General features: G+C 39.2%; 1 protein-coding gene across 1 annotated transcript in view; it reads left to right on the top strand.

Moving 5' to 3' along the window:
* The first annotated feature begins 3707 nt into the window (after positions 1-3707).
* The window catches only part of rexo1 (REX1, RNA exonuclease 1 homolog), a 35550-nt gene continuing 19244 nt past the window's right edge, over positions 3708-20013 (top strand). The window contains exons 1-4 of the mRNA XM_061975828.2: positions 3708-4007; positions 14525-16317; positions 16398-16499; positions 19317-19530. Coding sequence (XP_061831812.2) covers positions 3833-4007; positions 14525-16317; positions 16398-16499; positions 19317-19530 — 2284 coding nt within the window. The 5' untranslated portion in view covers positions 3708-3832. The remainder of the gene's footprint in view (positions 4008-14524; positions 16318-16397; positions 16500-19316; positions 19531-20013) is intronic.

Below are 20013 nucleotides of genomic sequence, written 5' to 3'. Positions count from 1 at the left end.
GATGAATTCAAATGAAAATTAGACGTGTAAGAAAACAAGGTATAATAATTGGACAGCACAGCTAACATTACCAGCTTAAAGAAAGGATTGTATTGATAAATAAATGAACATTTATTAACAAATTCATACACACAAATGTACCAAAAGTTATTAACTTTGAGTACTGGTAACAATCCCCATGTATAAATGTGAAAAGGCGGCCATCCCTAACACTCACATCTGTTATAGGGATTTAATACAGATATATTTTTTTTACGTTTGACTAAAAGAGAGATTAGTGCATGTGCCTCACAATACGAAGGCCCTGGGTTTGATCCCCGGACTTTCTGGGTGGAGTTTGTTCTCCACGTGACTGCGTGGGTTCCCTCTAGGTACTCCGACTTCCTCCCACCTCCAAAGACCCCAGCCTAACCCTGGGGATAGGTTGATTGGCAACACTAAATTGGCCCTAGTGTGTGAATGTGATTGTGAATGTTGTCTGTCTATCTGTGTTGGCCCTGCGATGAGGTGGCGACTTGTCCAGGGTGTACCCCGCTTTCCGCCCGATTGCAGCTGAGATAGGCTCCAGCACCCCCCGCAACCCCGAAAGGGATAAGCGGTAGAAATTGGATGGATGGATAAAATATTTGTCCTGTGTTTTATTCTGAGTATAATCATCTTAAAGGCGAAAATCATTTAGGGATTTTGAAAAATGTCCAAGTAAAAATATTTTGTTATTGCTTACCCCTTTTGTGTGCATTTTGTATTATACGTACTGCGGTGACATCTCAGGAAAAAAATAATATTGTTACATACTGGTATATTTGTATTTGTTATATTTAATATGTTCAAGTTGTATTAATTCAGTTTTTTTAAATACACTGTAAGCCTGTCAGGCTCTCAGTAAAGCATAAAAAAAACGTATATTCATTGCATAACATGTTTTCTGGCCTTAAAAACGGGAGCTACTGTACTAAATGATGCAACAGCAGTGGGACTTTTGTGCAGCCGCCAGGGGGCGGGTTGTGAAAAAGTGATGTACTCTCCTGCCTTCTGGTGGACATTTTAGATCATTACATCAACTCAATCTGCATGAGCCACATTTGCACTGAAGTGGATGTATTCCTTTTATTTTATTTCGTCAGTTAAATCGAAAGAAGTCAAACTACCTGACCACATGGCGAAACAATATAATTTCAATATATATATATTTTTGCATATTAACATATGTTTTATGAATACACTGAATTAATGGAATAATTAAATACATCATGAAATCATGAAAATGTTAAACCATGAATTGAATAATTAATTACATCGTGAACTAATCAATTCAATTATAAAATAATTACATAAAATATCAAATGATGAAATAATTGATTAAATAATTGATTTAATCGTAAAATAATCAAATGATTTACGAAACCATGAAATAATCAAATCAATTATCAAATCATGAGGTAGTTAAAACAAATTGTGAAATCATTAAATAAATTGTGAGATAAATAATGATATCATGAAATAATTATATCAATAATTCCATCACGAAATAATTAATTCAATATTAAATCATAAAATAATGAAATACATTTTAAATAATTGTATCGTGAATAATGAATTAATTCCTGAAATAATTAAGTAAATCATGAAATAAATCATCGAAATGATTAAATAGATAATACAATAATTAAATAATGAATAAAATAATTAATTATCAAATCATGAATAAATAAATTAAATAAATTGTGAAATCATGAAATAGATACTTCAATTGTGGGCGGTATAGCTCAGTTGGTGGAGCGGCCGTGCCAGCAACTTAAGGGTTCCAGGTTCGATCCCCGCTTCCGCCATCCTAGTCCCTGCCGTTGTGGTCTTGGGCAAGACACTTTACCCACCTGATCCCAGTGCCACCCACACTGGTTTAAAAATGTAACTTAGATATTGGGTTTCACTATGTAAAGCGCTTTGAGTCACTAGAGAAAAAGCGCTATATAAATATAATTCACTTCACTTGACAATTGTGAAATAATTTATTAAATCATGATATAGTTGAATAAATCATTCAATCATAAAATAATTCATGAAATCATGAAATATTTAAATAAATCATTGACTAATGAAGTAAGTGACGTAATTGCGAATTACTCAATTAAATCATTAAATAACTAACTAAATCATGAAATCATTGTATAGATCATTAAATCGTGTAATAATAAAATTAACAAGTAATTAAATATTGAAGTAATTATTTAATTTATGAAATAACTACATGTAATTTTACATTAAATAAGTGAATGACACGTTTAATACCATATGTATGTATTTAATCACAATTATAATGAACTAATAACACATTTAATTCATTGTTTAAACTTTTAAATTTGTCCTATTTGATCCTCCATAAGTTAATGAGGGAGGGCTATCTTGCAATAGTTACTGGTATTGATTCAATACAGACTTAATCCAGTTTAGTATAGACAGCTTGTGATTTTGCTTGAATTTGTTCATCATGCTTATAATCAAAATAATGCACAGTAGAAAAATATTTTAGGAAAATAAAACAAAACAACTTTTTGCATCAACAAACCTATTTTTGATCAATGTAACTATATACAAATATAACATTATAAGGTAATGCAAAAATACCAAACAAAATAAAACAACTATTCTAGACAATTGTTTGAGCAACATAGAACGGCACAAAATAAGTAAACAGAATAAAAATATTGGTTGTTATTCAAAGCCTTTTTAACATACTGTAAATAAAAATAGCACTATTTGGTATAAATAGATTGATATTTGAGTCGACACCCATACTTGTCAGAGACCACGCCCAACCCATGTGTGTCTAATGAGCCAATTAAAATGGTTGTAATTGTCTGGGCCAAAAAGGCATAAAATGCCTGGCAGGAGTTCACTGGAGGTTTCAATGTGAGCAGGCAGGTAGGAATCATGAAGATGTTTTTTTTTTCTTTTTTTTCTTTTTTTTTTAGAGAAAAGTTTTTGTTTTTTGAATCACTTAATTTAGCGCTTGGACATTGTTTTGCTTGGAACAAAACACATTAGATACGTGTTGCAATTCGTTCAGCACTTGTTTACTTCCAATATCAAAATTAATTAGACGACTTGTCAACTTTATGCTCCCCCCAACTAAAGAATTGAACTATGCATTCATTTCGAATTTATAACCAATCATGTCTGTTTACAAGCAGATGAGGTGAGCTGGACGTTTAAGGCATGAAACGGTGTAGTGTTTTTTTTCTATTACCATCGACTATTGTATTAAAATGTGTGCTTCTCTTACAGGGTTATTGATCAGAGGACTTTCAACGCCAACCAGTCTGGCTCCTGTGAAATAAAACTTCTAAAACAAGTGTCAATTATTGAATTAGCTAGTGTTTAGATCTAATATGTATAGATTGTTTTTCTTGAACGCCTCATACTGATGAGTTTTAAATTAAATACTTAAGCAACAGTGAATATAATTGTATATTTAACATGGGTATTTTGACATATTTAGCAATATATGTTTCAGATTACGTATAATTTTACGTTTTAAATTTTAAGTCTACATGTTACGGTCCTTGAACGCACCATGAACTTCAACACGGAAGTTTTGTACATTTCATTATTTCCCGTCAGCCCGTGTGCACGTGATGATGGCTTTCAATGACGTCATGCAAAACACGCGAGACTTTAAGGCGAGATTTCCTTTCCGCCACCGATCCAACATGGCGCCGTAGAGACGTTGTTATTGTTCTAGCACTCATTCAAGCATTGGTCTAGCTCCGGTTTATATGCGGAAACGGCCCGAGAAGATTGGCGTGGGTATGAGAGGGAATATCAGGAGATAATGCTGAGAACAACCGGCTTCTTCCGTGGGCTTGACTGTCCATTTTACACGGAACCTGCTGAGGGCAAAGACAGTGGGTGCAACAGACCTTACTGTCACTTCAGGCACAGCCAGCAGAGACGGAGCTCCTACGTAGGAGCGCTCGACAGTCAAAAGCTTCCGACGGCCCAAAAAGGTGACTCGCTCTTAGGACTTCAAAGTGTAAATAACCATTGAGATGTGCTTGCTGCGCAAATATTGGTGGGCAAGCGTTACGAGTTCGGCTTTAAAGATGTAAATGGAATGCAGCTGACGAAACCATAAAGCTTTGAAAGGCTTATGTAATCTTTATTTCAAAATAGCAATGGTGTTAATGCGTCTATTTAATATTCAGTACGTTTTTGCACAACTTGCCGTTTTCTACTCAGGAGCTGAAGAAGTCTTAGTTCCAACAGGTGTGTTATATGTCCTCAACCTTTTTTGCATCAGGGACCGGTTTAACGTAGACATTATTTCCACAGGGCAGCACGGTGGGACAGGGGTTAGTGCATGTGCCTCTCAATACGAAGGTCCTGAGTAGTCCTGAGTTCAATCCCGGGCTCGGGATCTTTCTGTGTGGAGTTTGCATGTTCTCCCCGTGACTGCGTGGGTTCCCTCCGGGCACTGCGGCTTCCTCCCACCTCCAAAGACATGCACCTGGGGATAGGTTGATAGGCAACACTCAATTGTCCCTAGTGTGTGAATGTGAGTGTGAATGTTGTCTGTCTGTGTTGGCCCTGTGATGAGCTGGCGACTTGTCCAGGATGTACCCCGCCTTCCGCCCGAATACAGCTGAGATAGGCTCCTGCACCCCCCGCAACTCCAAAAGGGACAAGCGGTAGAAAATGGATGGATTATTTCCACGGACCGGCCTTCCGCGTGTGGCAGAAAGATGAATACAATTTAAAAAACTCACCATAACATTCAATTCAGTGGCCTAGTGGTTAGAGTGTCCGCCCTGAGATCGGTAGATTGTGAGTTCAAACCCCGGCCGAGTCATACCAAAGACTATAAAAATGGGACCCATTACCTACCTGCTTGGCACTCAGCATCAAGGGTTGGAATTGGGGGTTAAATCACCAAAAATGATTCCCTGCTCACTGCTCCCCTCACCTCCCAGGGGGTGATCAAGGGTGATGGGTCAAATGCAGAGAATAATTTCGCCACACCGAGTGGGTGTGTGACAATCATTGGTACTTTAACTTTAACTTTAATTAGTGGGAGCCCCTTCGCAAAAAAGCTCTCCATAGACTTTAGGTTTTTTTTGCTAGTAGTGGGCTCTGTTTTGGCTTTAAATCTCTAAATTATGTATTTTAGCGAAAGTTCTTGAAAAGTTTGTTTGATAACAACTTCACCAAGGACAGCACACACCCTGGCTTCCACCTGTTCGACCTGCTACCATCGGGCAGGCGCTACAGGTGCATCAGAGCCAGAACAAACAGGCTCAGAGACCGCTTCTTTCCCAGAGCTGTCACCATCTTGAACTCCTAATAACAGTTCACCCCTATACAATATCCTACCCTAATACCCTACTGTGCAATATTACCCTTCGAGTGCAATACGTTCGACACTGATTGTTATTCATTACTCCGGTACTCTTGTCTTGTTCTGTATATTGTACAGTATTTTGTATTTCTATAGTGTTTTGTATATTGTACAGGATTGCTTATTATTTTTATTGTATAGTAGTCTGTTTATTTCAATTATTAGTTTTTTCTTTATTACCTGTTGTGTAATGTATTTTTACCCCATATTTGTTCCCACTACCGCACCTTAAGTTGGAGTCCTTAATCTCGTTATATGCAAATATTATGACAATAAAGTCCATTCTATTCTATTCTAACTTAAATAATTTTTAGACAGCCATGGTCTTCTATCAGAACATCAGTCAGGCTTTAGGAAACGTCACAGCACAATAACCGCTGCCATTAATGTTGTCAATAACATTATAGGAGCATTGGACTGCAAAAAATATTGTGCAGCTCTATTTATTAACCTGTCAAAGGCGTTTGACACGGTCAACCATACTATTTTAGCAGATAGATTGCCCAGGATTGGCGTACTGTTAAAGGCTTACTGAAATGCGATTTTCTTATTTAAACGGGGATAGCAGGTCCATTCTATGTGTCATACTTGATGATCATTTCGCGATATTGCCATATTTTTGCTGAAAGGATTTAGTAGAGAACATCAACGATAAAGTTCGCAACTTTTGGTCGCTGATGAAAAAGCCTTGTCTGTACCGGAAGTAGCAGACGAGTAGCGTGACGTCACAGGTTGTGGAGCTCCTCACATCTGCACATCGTTTACAATCATGGCCACCAGCAGCGAGAGCGATTTGGACCGAGAAAGCTACAATTTCCCCATTAATTTGAGCGAGGATGAAAGATTCGTGGATGAGGAAAGTGAGAGTGAAGGACTAGAGGGCAGTGGGAGCGATTCAGATAGGGAAGATGCTGTGAGAGGCGGGTGGGACCTGATATTCAGCTGGGAATGACTAAAACAGTAAATAAACACAAGACATATATATACTCTATTAGCCACAACACAAACAGGCTTATATTTAATATGCCACAAATTAATACCGCATAACAATCACCTCCCCCCTCCCGTCCATATAACCCGCCAATACAACTCAAACACCTGCACAACACACTCAATCCCACAGCCCAAAGTACCGTTCACGGCACGCACGTACGGGCAAGCGATCAAATGTTTGGAAGCGTACTCACGGTACCGTGTCTGCGTATCCAACTCAAAGTCCTCCTGGTAAGAGTCTTTGTTGTCCCAGTTCTCCACAGGCCAATGGTAAAGATTGACTGTCATCTTTCGGGAATGTAAACAATGAAACACCGGCCGTGTTTGTGTTGCTGAAGTCGGCCGCAATACACCGCTTCCCTCCTACAGCTTTCTTCTTTGCTGTCTCTATTGTTCATTGAACAAATTGCAAAAGATTCACTAACTCAGATGTCCAGACTACTGTGGAATTTTGCGATGAAAACAGACGACTTAATAGCTGGCCACCATGCTGTCTCAAAATGTCCTCTACAATCCGCGACGTCACGCGCTGACGTCATCATACCGAGATGTTTTCAGCAGGATATGTCGCGCGAAATTTAAAATTGCACTTTAGTAAACTAACCCGGCCGTATTGGCATGTGTTGCAATGTTAAGATTTCATCATTGATATATAAACTATCAGACTGCGTGGTCGGTAGTAGTGGGTTTCAGTAGGCCTTTAACTGGTTTTCTAATTACCTTTCTGATAGAACACAATGTGTCCAATTTGCTGGTTCTTCTTCACCTTTCCTCACTTTGTTAAAGAGCGTACCACAGGGTTCAAATTTAGGACCGCTGTTCTCCATTTACGTGAACAGTCTTTGTGATAAAATATCAGATGCTGCGTTCCATTTCTATGCAGATGATGCGGTCATATATTGTTTATCGCCCTCTGCAGTGCAAACCCTTTAACTATTGCAGTCTGCTTTTGATGTTGTTCAGTCCCAGCTGACCCAATTTAGGCTAGTGTTAAATGCAGACAAATCTAAGGTGATGTTATTCTCAAATGGCAAACGGTTGCCATTGATCATCCCTAAAATATTGACTACTCATGGGGTCGAGCTTGAGTTGGTCACAACATATAAGTACTTAGGAATTATTATTCATGAAAGATTGTCTTTTAAAGCACACATAAAAAAAAAATGTGTCTAAGCTTAAAATTAAATTGGGTTTCTTTTTTAGAAATAAGTCTTGTTTTTCCCTAAAAGTTAGGAAACATCTGATCTCATCCACCTTTATTCCTCTACTTGATTATGGAGACTTGCTTTTTACGAATGCACCTGGCACTTGAAAAAACTAGACACTGTATATCACTGTTCCTTACGTTTTATTACTGGTTGTGGAATTTTTGTCCACCACTGTACTTCGTATAAAAAGGCAAACTGTCCATCTTTAACTGCCCGAAGACTTTCTGGATGGATAGTTTTTATATATAAATGTCTTCTTGGACTTGTCCCCACCTATCTGTGTTCCTTTGTGTGTAGAGACTCCAGTCATTACAGCCATGTCCTCCACATGTTGGTTCCTAGAGCCAACACAGAACTTGGTAAAAAAAAAAAAGCCTTCAGTTATGCTGCTCCCTGGTCATGGAATGACATCCAGAAAGATCTGAGGCTACCAGAATTGATCACTTTGGGGTAGTTTAAGTCCATTTTAAAAGATTGAGAAACCAGTTCTCTTGGGAAATGTACTTGCTTTTCAATTAAATTATTACTTAATTGTTTTAAATTATTTTTGACCTGTTGTGGTATGACTGCTGTTGTTCTGTTGTATTGTCTTGTTGTAATTATTATTGTAACTTTGTTTGTGCCGCCATCTTTGTCAGGTTGCTCTTGAAAAAGAGATTTTAATCTCATTGAGTCTTTACCTGGTTAAATAAAGGCAATTGATTGATTGGCTTTAGTATCTGATGGGTTATAGGTGATGCATCACATCCAAGGACAAGAGCATGGATATATAAGAAAGCTAGAAATACTTGACATTAGTTCTAATAGATTTCTGTGGGTTACTATTTCCATTCTAAAAGTTATGTATTCATATTTTGTGCAATATTTCATATGTAGATACACTGTTATCTTTTTTGGTCCAATTTTCCATGCGTAAATACATCCGTTATTGCTAACTACTTATGTAATAGAACTATGGGCAATAATAGCAGCACTTTAACTTACTAGGCCAAAAGAGATGTGTATCTTTTTCCTTCAGCACAATTATTGTATGCAACAATCTAGCACTTCTCCATCTGCCTTATGCAGATTAACTCCTATGGTCACTTTATTCCTGATCTTAGGTCATCAACCTAGCTAGATGGAACCTAGCTTTTGGCTACGATTTGGCACCTTTACTTTTTATACGTATGTTTATTAATGTGCATTGTCCCATGTGACAAAGATGTAACAAATATAGCAAATGGCGACTTCCTATTAGGAGTTTTATAATACATCTATGAACAAGCTTATTGGTGTGTCTGGTGGGACTGGCCAAAGTTAAGTAGGAGAAAATGCGGTCGGTTATAAATGATTTAATGTCTGTTTAATGTGCGGTCCAGTACCAAATGCGTCACGGACCAGTGCCGGTCCCCAGACCGGTGGTAGGGGACCACTGTTATACGTGACTTAAATGGTATTTATTTTCATCATCATGCTGTTTACATTTTGACATGCCTGCTAACAAGTGTTCAACATGCTAGGCATCAAACATGGTGTTTAGGTTTTCATCCTTGAAGGGGAACTGCACTTTTTGGGGGGCATTTTGCCTATCATTCACAATCCTTATGGGAGACTAGCACACATGTTTTTTATGCATTCTAACTCATAAATAGCTAACAATGGAAGTAATAGAATGTGCTCTATTCCGCCTATAAAACGCTCTAAAAACATCCATAGTCTCCCATCGACATTCTATATACATGATGTAAGTATATATATCTGACATCACATGGACCAAGAAAGATAAGACCTTCTGGAGGAAAGTTCTGTGGTCGGATGAAACAAAAATTGAGCTGTTTGGCCACAATACCCAGCAATATGTTTGGAGGAGAAAGGGTGAGGCCTTTAATCCTAGGAACACCACTCCTACCGTCAAGCATGGTGGTGGTAGTATTATGTTCTGGGCCTGTTTTGCTGCCAATGGAACTGGTGCTTTACAGAGAGTAAATGGGACAATGAAAAAGGAGGATAACCTCCAAATTCTTCAGGACAACCTAAAATCATCAGCCCGGAGGTTGGGTCTTGGGCACAGTTGGGTGTTCCCACAGGACAATGACCCCAAACACATGTCAAAAGTGGTAAAGGAATGGCTAAATCAGGCTAGAATTAATGTTTTAGAATGGCCTTCCCAAAGTCCTGACTTAAACGTGTGGACAATGCTGAAGAAACAAGTCCATGTCAGAAAACCAACAAATTTAGCTGAACTGCACCAATTTTGTCAAGAGGAGTGGTCAAAAATTTAACCAGAAGCTTGTCAGAAGCTTGTGGATGGCTACCAAAAGCGCCTTATTGCAGTGGAACTTGCCAAGGGACATGTAACCAAATATTAACATTGCTGTATATATACAGATTTGGTCACATTTTCAGTAGACCTATAATAAATTCATAAAAGAACCAAATTTCATGAATGTTTTTTGTGACAAACAAGTATGTTCTCCAATCACTCTATCACAAAAAAATAAGAGTTGTAGAAATTATTAGAAACTCAAGGCAGCCATGACATTATGTTCTTTACAAGTGTATGTAAACTTTTGACCACGACTGTATGTAATGTAGTAACAGGCACATTGATAATAACATGTAATATTTACGTACTTTGGTTAGTTTAAGCATAAGGCGGCATATTAATTTCTTCATGAGAGACAACAACTACTACTTTGGAATAAATGATGATTCAGAACCTTATATTTTTTAGCCTGAATATACGGAGGATGAGCTACAATTTTCAAAAGCTGTGTGTTAAACAGATACAGCTTCAGTGAAACATTAAGCATCATGTAGCATTATTGCTAAAGTGCTAAACAACGAAAATAATAAAACAATCCCTTTCTGTACAATGTGAGCTGGGATGCAGATGCCGACTGATGGGATGATCATATCGTACCATTTAGATGAAGAATTCATCATAATCCTACGCAGGTTTAAAAAAAAAAAAAAAAAGGTGAGCACAAACAAGCTTTTTTTGTGTCTTTCTTGCTATCTTTTGGTCCAAGTTAAATGTCAAATTTGACCAATAATTTTTTTGTCTACAACTTTCTACTATCCAGGTGAGAGGCATGTTTTATCATATAGATTTAGCTATTACTAAGACAGTGGCGATGCAGCAGCAGCTCAGTACGTCAGTACTATAGCTGCATGAGTTAGTTACCGCTCTGGGATCTTGGCGCCGCTAAAAATAGTTTCTGGGTTAGCGCTTATGATAACAATATCGCTAATACTTGGTAAATGGAATATTGTTGGCGGTTTTGGGATGTTTTTTAGAGGTCTTCATGGGTGAATTAGAGTACCCCCATTAACTGCATTGTTAGCCACTTCGTACTTGCCATATTTTACAAATTGGAATGCATAAAAAAAAAAGAAAAACGTGTGTTCTTGTCTTACTTAGAGATTGTGAATGATATGCAAAATTCCACAAAAAAGGGCAATTGCCCTTTAAATTTCACCCGAAAGCCGAACATCCCTAACTTTTTGTGAGTACAGTTGCAGTCATACATGACGTTTGTCACAGCGGTTGTTTTGAAAAGGCCATGTCAGGTCAACCAAATGAGCTGAGCCCATCGTATATAAATACATTTGTTGCATTTTGCTCACCATGCAAAGTTGTGTATTACAAACCTTGACATAGGCTTTTTGAAATTTTTGTTGTACAATGTTCAAACGGCAATGGAGGCATTCTATTGTGTACTGTACTGTACAAGGTGTGACGATGAAGATTCAGGACAAGTGCTGATCATATTTTAGAATCTGTGCTGTGACACAGTGGCATTCCATTCTACAATTAACATTTTCCTTATAACCTTGATGCACGCTATGAATAGCCTGTTATGCACTCTTGAACTCCATCCATCCATTTCCTACCGCTTATTCCCTTCGGGGTCGCGGGGGGCGCTGGAGCCTATCTCAGCTACAATCGGGCGGAAGGCAGGGTACACCCTGGACAAGTCGCCAGCTCATCACAGGGCCAACACAGATAGACAGACAACATTCACACTCACATTCACACACTAGGGCCGATTTAGTGTTGCCAATCAACCTACCCCAGGTGCATATCTTTGGAGGTGGTAGGAAGCCGGAGTACCCGGAGGGAACCCACGCAGTCACGGGGAGAACATGCAAACTCCACACAGAAAGATCCCGAGCCTGGGATTGAACCCCAGACTACTCAGCACCTTCGTATTGTGAGGCAGACGCACTAACCCCTCTTCCACCGTGCTGCCCGCACTCTTGAACTAACATGCAATTTAATTTCGAAATGACTCAAATGTACTACAATGTCATTGTACTTAATCACTCATTTTGTTCTCTTGTTAAAAACAGAGTAGTCATGCTATTCACTTCTGTTAAGAAAGTCCTTCATCAACTACCCTTCTGGGACCTCCCAGGGTTTCCCTCAGCTTGCCAACATACCTATGGCAGTGGGGGTGTAACCAATATGACATCAGATCATTTGCATAATCTGCGTTGATGCATATGTTTTTCTTTAAAAAGGCAAACAAACATGTTAGAATTACATTCAAAAACAATTCTGTGTTATTAGTATTAACATATATTTTATCTTATTTTATATAATTTTGCTGTATTTTTCAATTGTTGCTGCTTATTGTACAATGTACTTTGGATTCATTCAAGTTTCAAGAGACTTCTCCAGTCCTCTTAGTGACTTTTTCTTTATTAAGAACGACTAATGACAAATCTAGCATCTTTTTCTGGTGTTTTTGGTGACTCCTTCAAAGCCGCTACTGTCCTCTTGATATTTGCATATTACACATTTTTAAATTTGCTGTCCGCGTGTAAATGGTAAATGGTTTATACCTTCAAAGCGCTTTGACACTATTTCCACATTCACACATACACATTTACACACTGATGGCGGGATCTGCCATGCAAGGCCCTAATCATGACCCATCAGGAGCAAGGGGTTTAAACCAGGAACCCTCAGGTTGCTGGCACGGCTGCTCTACAAACCGAGCCACACCGTCGTGTACATCTCAAATATACTAAAACACGTCCACAAAGCAGACATGCATCTTGTGCTCCAGACAATCCTGTGTGTATTGCTTATGTTATCACAACAGCCTGATTTTTTAATGTTGCTGTTTCAGTAAGCTAAGTCTTTTTTTGGCGGCTGAGTTTTCGTAGCCTCACTAGTCAATCCATTTATACATTTTTTTACCGGTACCTTAATTTGTTTTAATGTAAAAAAAACAACAACACATTTTTAAAGTGTGGCGGCTTTTATTTTTCCTTTTCCTGACACGTTCAATTGCATGTAGGGCAAACCCTCCTTCCCATAAAAGAGAAAAGCATTTTTTCAAAGGGGTCCAATTATGCAAAACTAACTTTTCTTACCTGTTTGTACCTATTTTTGTGTATTTGTAATCGCCATAAGTCTCAAAAGTTTGAAATCAAACCGGAGATATTTATAAAACAATCTTGCCTTCTTCCAATCAGGACGTAATTTGAAACTTTAGTGACGTATTTTGCCTTAAGTCATCAGATATGGTAGAGGTTTACCCGATGAGCTTTGCTCGAGTCCGACATTTTTATTTAGTTGTAGTCCAAAGTTGTAGTCAATAAGTTCCTTCTTTTTCTGTATTCGATTGTTGTGGAGCATATTGGCTCGTACATCAGAATCAGCTTTATTGGCCCGGTATGTTTAACACACAAAGAATTTGACTTAGTAGGTTGTGCTCTCTTTGTACAATATAAACAATAAATATTAATGATTAACTAAAAATCTAAAAAAGTACTTAAATAACTAATACGTCCAAGGCTCATATTATGCACATGCATACTAAAATCCTCTGCTGTTGGCATTTCTAATAAAAAGTCGTGCATAGTTCTAATTTACATCTGTCAGTAGACTCGATTTGGAAGCGCTAAAAACTACAACATGGCTGCGACCCGGGAGGGACAAGCGGTAAAAAATGGATGGATAGATGGGCTGGCGAGGTGGAGACTCAGTCGAAGGGGGCTTGGTCAAGAGGAGGGCTTCGGCATGTAAATTAGACTGCCCACAAAATTGCGCATCCTGATGAGACGGTCAGAAAGCGGCTTGAAGATGGTCTGTAAAACAAAATATAGGCAACATTTTGACAAAAGAATCCACATTACATGTTACTTAGACCACAAGGATGTGTTTTAATTGTAGGTAAAAAAAAAAAAATCATAATATGGCCCCTTTAAAAAAGGCCTCAGTCAACTGTCCTTCCGGGATCTCCCCTAGAGAACAACAGAAAGACAATCTGAAGTTTTTTGGTCAGGGTTTTAGTTTATTTGTAACGTGCATATAGTCACAATATGGTACATCACAAATTTCCAGTCTCTCATTACAGCATGTCCGAAAAGGAGCAGGGAGAAGCAGGGCTTAATCCTACTCCTTTTCCATTTCATAGCAATTTATAACATGTTTCACTTTCTGTAATCAAATTGTAACACAAACATATTCAATTAATAAATAAATAATCAAAAAAGTGAATAAATAGTTGTTTATATATTTTGATTTACTTAATGAGTTATGATAAGATGATGGTTGCATTTTTCAATAGGGATCAAGATGTTTATCAAGATTCTTATTCCTTGTACTTTGTAAACAATTTGAGTTGTAACCGTTCCTTAAACTGGAACATATTGATACCTTTTTTGATTTATTTGCTTTTAATCCATTCCATCATTTAATTCCACATACAGATATACTAAATGTGTTAAGTGTTGAATGTTTTAAAGCTGAACAAGACAACGAGGAGTGTGATTATAGTGGCCCGCAACAGTCTATGTATGTGTGCCAAAAGAATCATCCCAAAGAGTGGCGATCTCAATTCTGCGCAGGAAAATCATGATTTACAATTTATTTTGCATAATCATACAACCCAAAATTTGATTCCTAAAATATGTTGCATTCCCACAGAACAAGGCTATGACCCGTTCAAACCCGAAGTTGAGAGGCAGCAGAATGAGGCGCCATCCCCTTCGGGAGACCTCAGCGGCGAACTGGAGCTGGTCAACAAGGCTATCGAGGAGGTTCGCAATGAGGTGGAGAGGGAGAAGAGGAAGCTGTCAAGGATTGGGGACGAACCGTATAATTCCAGCGGAAGAAGCGTGTCTTCCTCTGATGTCGTCAAAGGTCAAGCTTCGGCAGCCGGCACACACTTGGCGTACGATCCCGGTTGTTACCAGATGACATCCGGAGGGTATAACCCCAATCCTGGTTGCAGCAAGTACACGCTGGATTCGGACAGTCGGGGAAGCAATAGCAACTCCATGGAGTATGTGCCTACGTCTTTAAAGAAGAATCCATCTCGAACACACACACAGAAAATCCCCTCTCCTCCCCCAAGTCCAAAGTATTCCAGGACATCCTCCTCGACATGTAAATACACAGTGGACACTTCGCGTCCCTCTACAGACATGGAGTATGACCCGCTCTCCAACTATGCCGCAGGGATTGCGGCAAAAAGCAAGAGGGATAACAACAAACGGGACGTTGCGATGGAGGGCAAAAAGACGCAGAAACTCAAAGCGTCAACTGATGCTTTTGTCCCGTCTGTGAAAAAAGCACAGCAGCAAACTGTGGATACAAACAAGTACACAATCTCGGACTCTGAGGAGGAGAGCTCTGGAACGGAATACAGACCCACTTCGCTTAGTAGTCTCCAGCAGAGGAAAGGCAGGAGTTTATTGCTGACGGGAGACAATGTCGGGGAAGAGAGGACTAAAGGTGCCCTAAAAGCACTGGGGCAGAGAAATAAAGGGGACTTCGTAGAGGACTTAGTCATGCTGGAGCAGATCCAAAAAAAGATTAGCCCAAAAAAAAAGAACATGATCAGTCAAAGTAGTCACGTAAAGAGTGACAAGTCTAAGATAGAAAAAGAGGGCCAATCCTCTCTTAGCAGTAAGAGTACCAACAAGAACAAGGAGTCATTAAATAACTCTCGTCAGGCCTCTACGAAAAAGGAGAATAAAAGTCATGGTAAGACTGACGATAGAAAGAATACGGTTAAGGTTAAGACGGCCGACAAAGTTAATAGGGAGCATAAAAAAGGCGATGGAAAGGTGACATTTACGGAAAAAGTCAAAACCAACTCGAGCAAACGAGATAAAGACACGGAAATCCGTGCAGGGGAAAGCGGGAAGTCCAAGACATTAGATAAGGGCAAGCAGAAGGAGTGGCAACACAAAAACGGTAAACTGGACGGTAACAAAAGAGACAAGGATGGAAAGAAAGTAAAAGGTAGCTCTTCTAGTGCTAAGAGTAAAAGTAGTTCTGCCGGCAGCAAAGAAAAAATCAAATGTATCGTAAGCCTCAAAAACGGGAAAAGGCTGCCGGAGAAACGGAGAAGTGTGAGTCTCAGCCACGCCGATCTTTTCGGGGACGAGAGCGCCGAGGAGGCTGAACCGATGGAGACGGACGGCGGCTACGAAGAGCCGGAGGAAACGCTTGTGAGGAAATGCGCTAATGCTTTGAAGCGGGGGCGACTGAATAAAAGGAAGGCATCAGAGCTGACGCCGTCTTCCTCTGAGGATGAGGCCGATGGAGCCACAGAGGCGGGCAGGCCATATAAAGACGCCGTTAGTGAAATTGACTTGTCAATCTTCCAGGATGATTTGGACTTTGACACAGATCCCATGGAGGAGTGTTTACGCATATTCAATGAATCCCAGGACGTGAAGAAGGAAGATAAAGGAAGGCAAACTAAGCAGGTACTCGTCCCTCTTCTGTTATGTTTGTCCCTCCATTTAGTCTTGTTTTGGTGTCACATGTTTTTCTTGTGCGTTCTCAGCCCTCTAGAGATTTCGAGGAGGAGAAAAACACTGACAACACTTTAACCACCCTCATTCCTGGTCAGAAGAAGAGAATCTCACACTTTGCTGCCAAAGGAACTGTAAGTTGACAAATCAAGGTCTTAATCTCTTTTACCGTCACATCTTATTCAGTCTAACCAATTATTGGGTGATTTTTCGATAATTAAAGGGAATATGGTGGTTTTAATCTTTACTTAAAAAACTTAATTGTGGTCCAGATAATACGTATTGGATGTGCTTTGGTGTAAATTTTGCGTACATTTTGCTCCACAGTCAATTTTATAACACATTTTTTGAGTCTTGTCTGCAAGATGTCCGATTCTGAAGGAGTTCCCAGATTGCAAATGAAACCAGGCCCCACCCTCCAGTAGTATCATATCTTTTGAAAATGTACATTGTTTAAATATATATCTTGAAGTCGTCAGCGCTTTTTTTTTCCCCAGACATGGTCGAAAACAAAGTTAATAAACATTATCACCCGGTCACAACGAAAAAAGCTGATTTTAGCAGCATATACTGTATGTCAGTGTTATTACGCACATGCCAAACCAAAATTATCTAAAAAATAATACTTTATCCTTTATCCTACATTTGTACTTTTTTGTGTTTTGTAATAGCCTGAAGCGGCAAATACGGTCTTTCACCTCACTGTGACTGCTATCTTTCACTTCACTGTGACTGCTAGTCTGTGAAACCCTGCAAAATAGAGGCATCCAAATCTATGTGCAAGCTTACGCCAAAGTGCATGAACCTTATGATGTGACACTTTGGCATTGTTTAACACGAGTATCCAACATTGTGACAACATTTATAAGTCCAAAAAGACATAATGCATCATAGGCCCCCTTTAACGTATTAATAGTACTTTAAGGCTCCCTCATAACATGTAAGTATGACATTATCTAATTTAAATAATTGGCTATGACGCATGTGTATTACATTTTATAAAAGGTTATGGGAGAGCAGCTCCCACTAGTTAAGAAGCGTGCTACATGCTTTCATGTTAGAGCATGTAAACACAAGGCCTCTCAGGGCAGCCATAATTGTGATGTGTTACGTACTTAATATGTCCAATGTGACCAGAAAAAATTGCTAGATTTGTCCCTTACAGCCTTTTTGAAAAAGGGGATCTATTCTAGATGGATCTTAATACTAAATATGGCGACAAACTCACTTATTTGGTAACACTGATCCCTCCTGCTACCTCTTCTTATTCTCTGGTAGACCAGGGCCCTCATGTATCAAGCTTGCGGACGCACAAAAACCTGCACTACGCCCTTTTTCACGGCACAGTTAAGGTGTATCAAAACTGACGTTGACGTGGAAACGTGCGCTGCTGCACATTTATACAGGCTGTGGCTACCTTAGTGACACACATAAGTGATGCTGGGTAACAATTCAGATAAAAAGTGTCAACTTAGACTGATTGATGTGCACATCAGAGACTTAGGAAGCAGTGTTATGCTGTCATCTATTGTACGCAATTGTAACGACTAGGTCCATTCAAAGACAGTCCCATTATATTGTGTTTGAGAGCTAGGGAAAACAGGTAACGGTAAATCTGTTTGTTGCAGTCCAAATTGATCTGTAGCGGGCCACCACAAATAAATAAATAAATGTATGGATTTTGTTTTTTACTATGGATGTTGAATCAAGCAACATTTGTTGAATGTGTTTAATGCAGAATTGTTGCCCAAAGAAAACTTAAAAATACATGTTATATTATTACTAATCAATACCGATGTATTTATTAACTATACGGCAGAATATATCTAATCCAACGTTCCCTCTAAGGTGCGCGCCTGCGCAATTGCGCACTGCTCAAGCGTCCTCTGCACACAGCAAATATGTGCCGCGCACCAAATCAAATCCCATCCGAACTCTAAACAAAATAAACACATTTATTCTGTGTAAACGTGCAATGCAACTCTGAGTGACAGTGACAACAAGCGGCTCTAACGGTGTTCGTCAACACCGTTCAATTGAACACCGTTCAATTATTGTAACGTCTATCGAGATGCTTCGAGGACAGGAACTATATCGATCACTTTATTGAGCAAAACTGTTTATATTCGGCCATAACCACACCAAAAACATGAGTAAAAAACTTCTATCTCGAAAAACTAGTCATTTTCTGCCGTACAAACCAGGCCAAAACCAACTTGTCATCTGTCACCAACACACATAGCACTAAGCCACTGGTGCGTTTATGGCCACACAAAAAGTCGGACAACTCAAACACCACACAAAGTTACACTCTGACTCCTCAGTCATACGTGTGCTTATTCTACTGTTATTTATTATTAATGTAAATTTATTGATATTAATCATGGAATGCTGTTACTAGAGAAAGTTACAAGAATGCACACTTCATCCTATGCTTACATTTCATTGTGCAACATGAGGATGTTTAAGGGGAACTAAATGTGATCTCTGAAAGGGGTACAAATGATTTCCAAAGCAGGACCCCCACCCAGACATATTGTACAATACTAATCCATAGTTTATGAAAAACAAGATTTCTTTTATTTTCATTACAAGTGGGCCAAATCACTAATATTACAAAATAATCTCATGAAAATGACTCCTCTCATTTGAGTGTTATTATAAAAGATTGGTTTGAGACAGGTGTGCTGCTGGTATTGCCACATGTGATGTTGCTCACATGTGCTCCACTGAATGCTCAGGGAGTTTTTGTGTTTGCTCAGACACATGAACAATTAGAGGGAACATTGATCTAATCTATTAGGGCAAGACGCATCTATCAATTTAGCTTGGAAATGTTGGTTTGACTGCTGCTGCTGTTGCCTTTTGTGTGCAACTGCATCATCCATGCATATTTTGTGCACTACGTACTGAGAGCTTGCTTTGAATAAACTTGTTTTCCTGTTTGTCAGAGTGATGCACCTTCAAAGAATGTGGTTCGGCCATGCAGGAGAACCACAGCTCAAGAGGTCTGTTATCAACGCATGCAGATGGCGCAGCAACAAGCCGCTCAGCTCTCTGTTTCGATCAAAGCGGCCTCACAGAGCTCTTTCAGCACTGGCTCTCCGGGAGGGAAGAAGAGGATCGCACACCGTCCCAATCCACTGTCAATATCCTCTAAAACAAGTACGACTTAACTTGTGTGTTCACTGTGATTGCTGTCATTAGCTTTTATATCCATTTTTAATCAAGATGGGATTAGAAACTACTGTCTTAAGTGTTTTATCTGTACACCTGCACAATCTGAGATACAATAATGTAAATGTTATAATGCTCAGTTTTGGTTGCCATTATGAGAGAAGTGTTTTTAACAATGTGTAGTTGGTGTGATGTAGAACTGCCATGCATCATATTGAGGGATGCTTCTAATATTTAGTCAGGAGGGCGAATAATGCCTCATTTGATAGTGTTTGGCATGTTTTTGAAAAATCAAATATTCGATTGTGCAGTTGTATGTAATCAAGCGTCTGGTAAACGTGTATTATTGTCATAACACTAAAATCAAACAAAACTGTAGCTGTCTCTCAATTCTGCGACCGCATACTTCCAAGGACCCAGCCCATGTGGTCGAGGGAGTGTGGGTCCCTGAGAGAGTCCTCCAGCCACGGC

Source organism: Nerophis lumbriciformis, linkage group LG14 (assembly GCF_033978685.3).
Source record: "Nerophis lumbriciformis linkage group LG14, RoL_Nlum_v2.1, whole genome shotgun sequence".
Classification (NCBI taxonomy): Eukaryota; Metazoa; Chordata; class Actinopteri; order Syngnathiformes; family Syngnathidae; genus Nerophis; species Nerophis lumbriciformis.
Note: the sequence above shows the minus strand (reverse complement) of the source record. Positions and strands in the feature narration are given on the sequence as shown.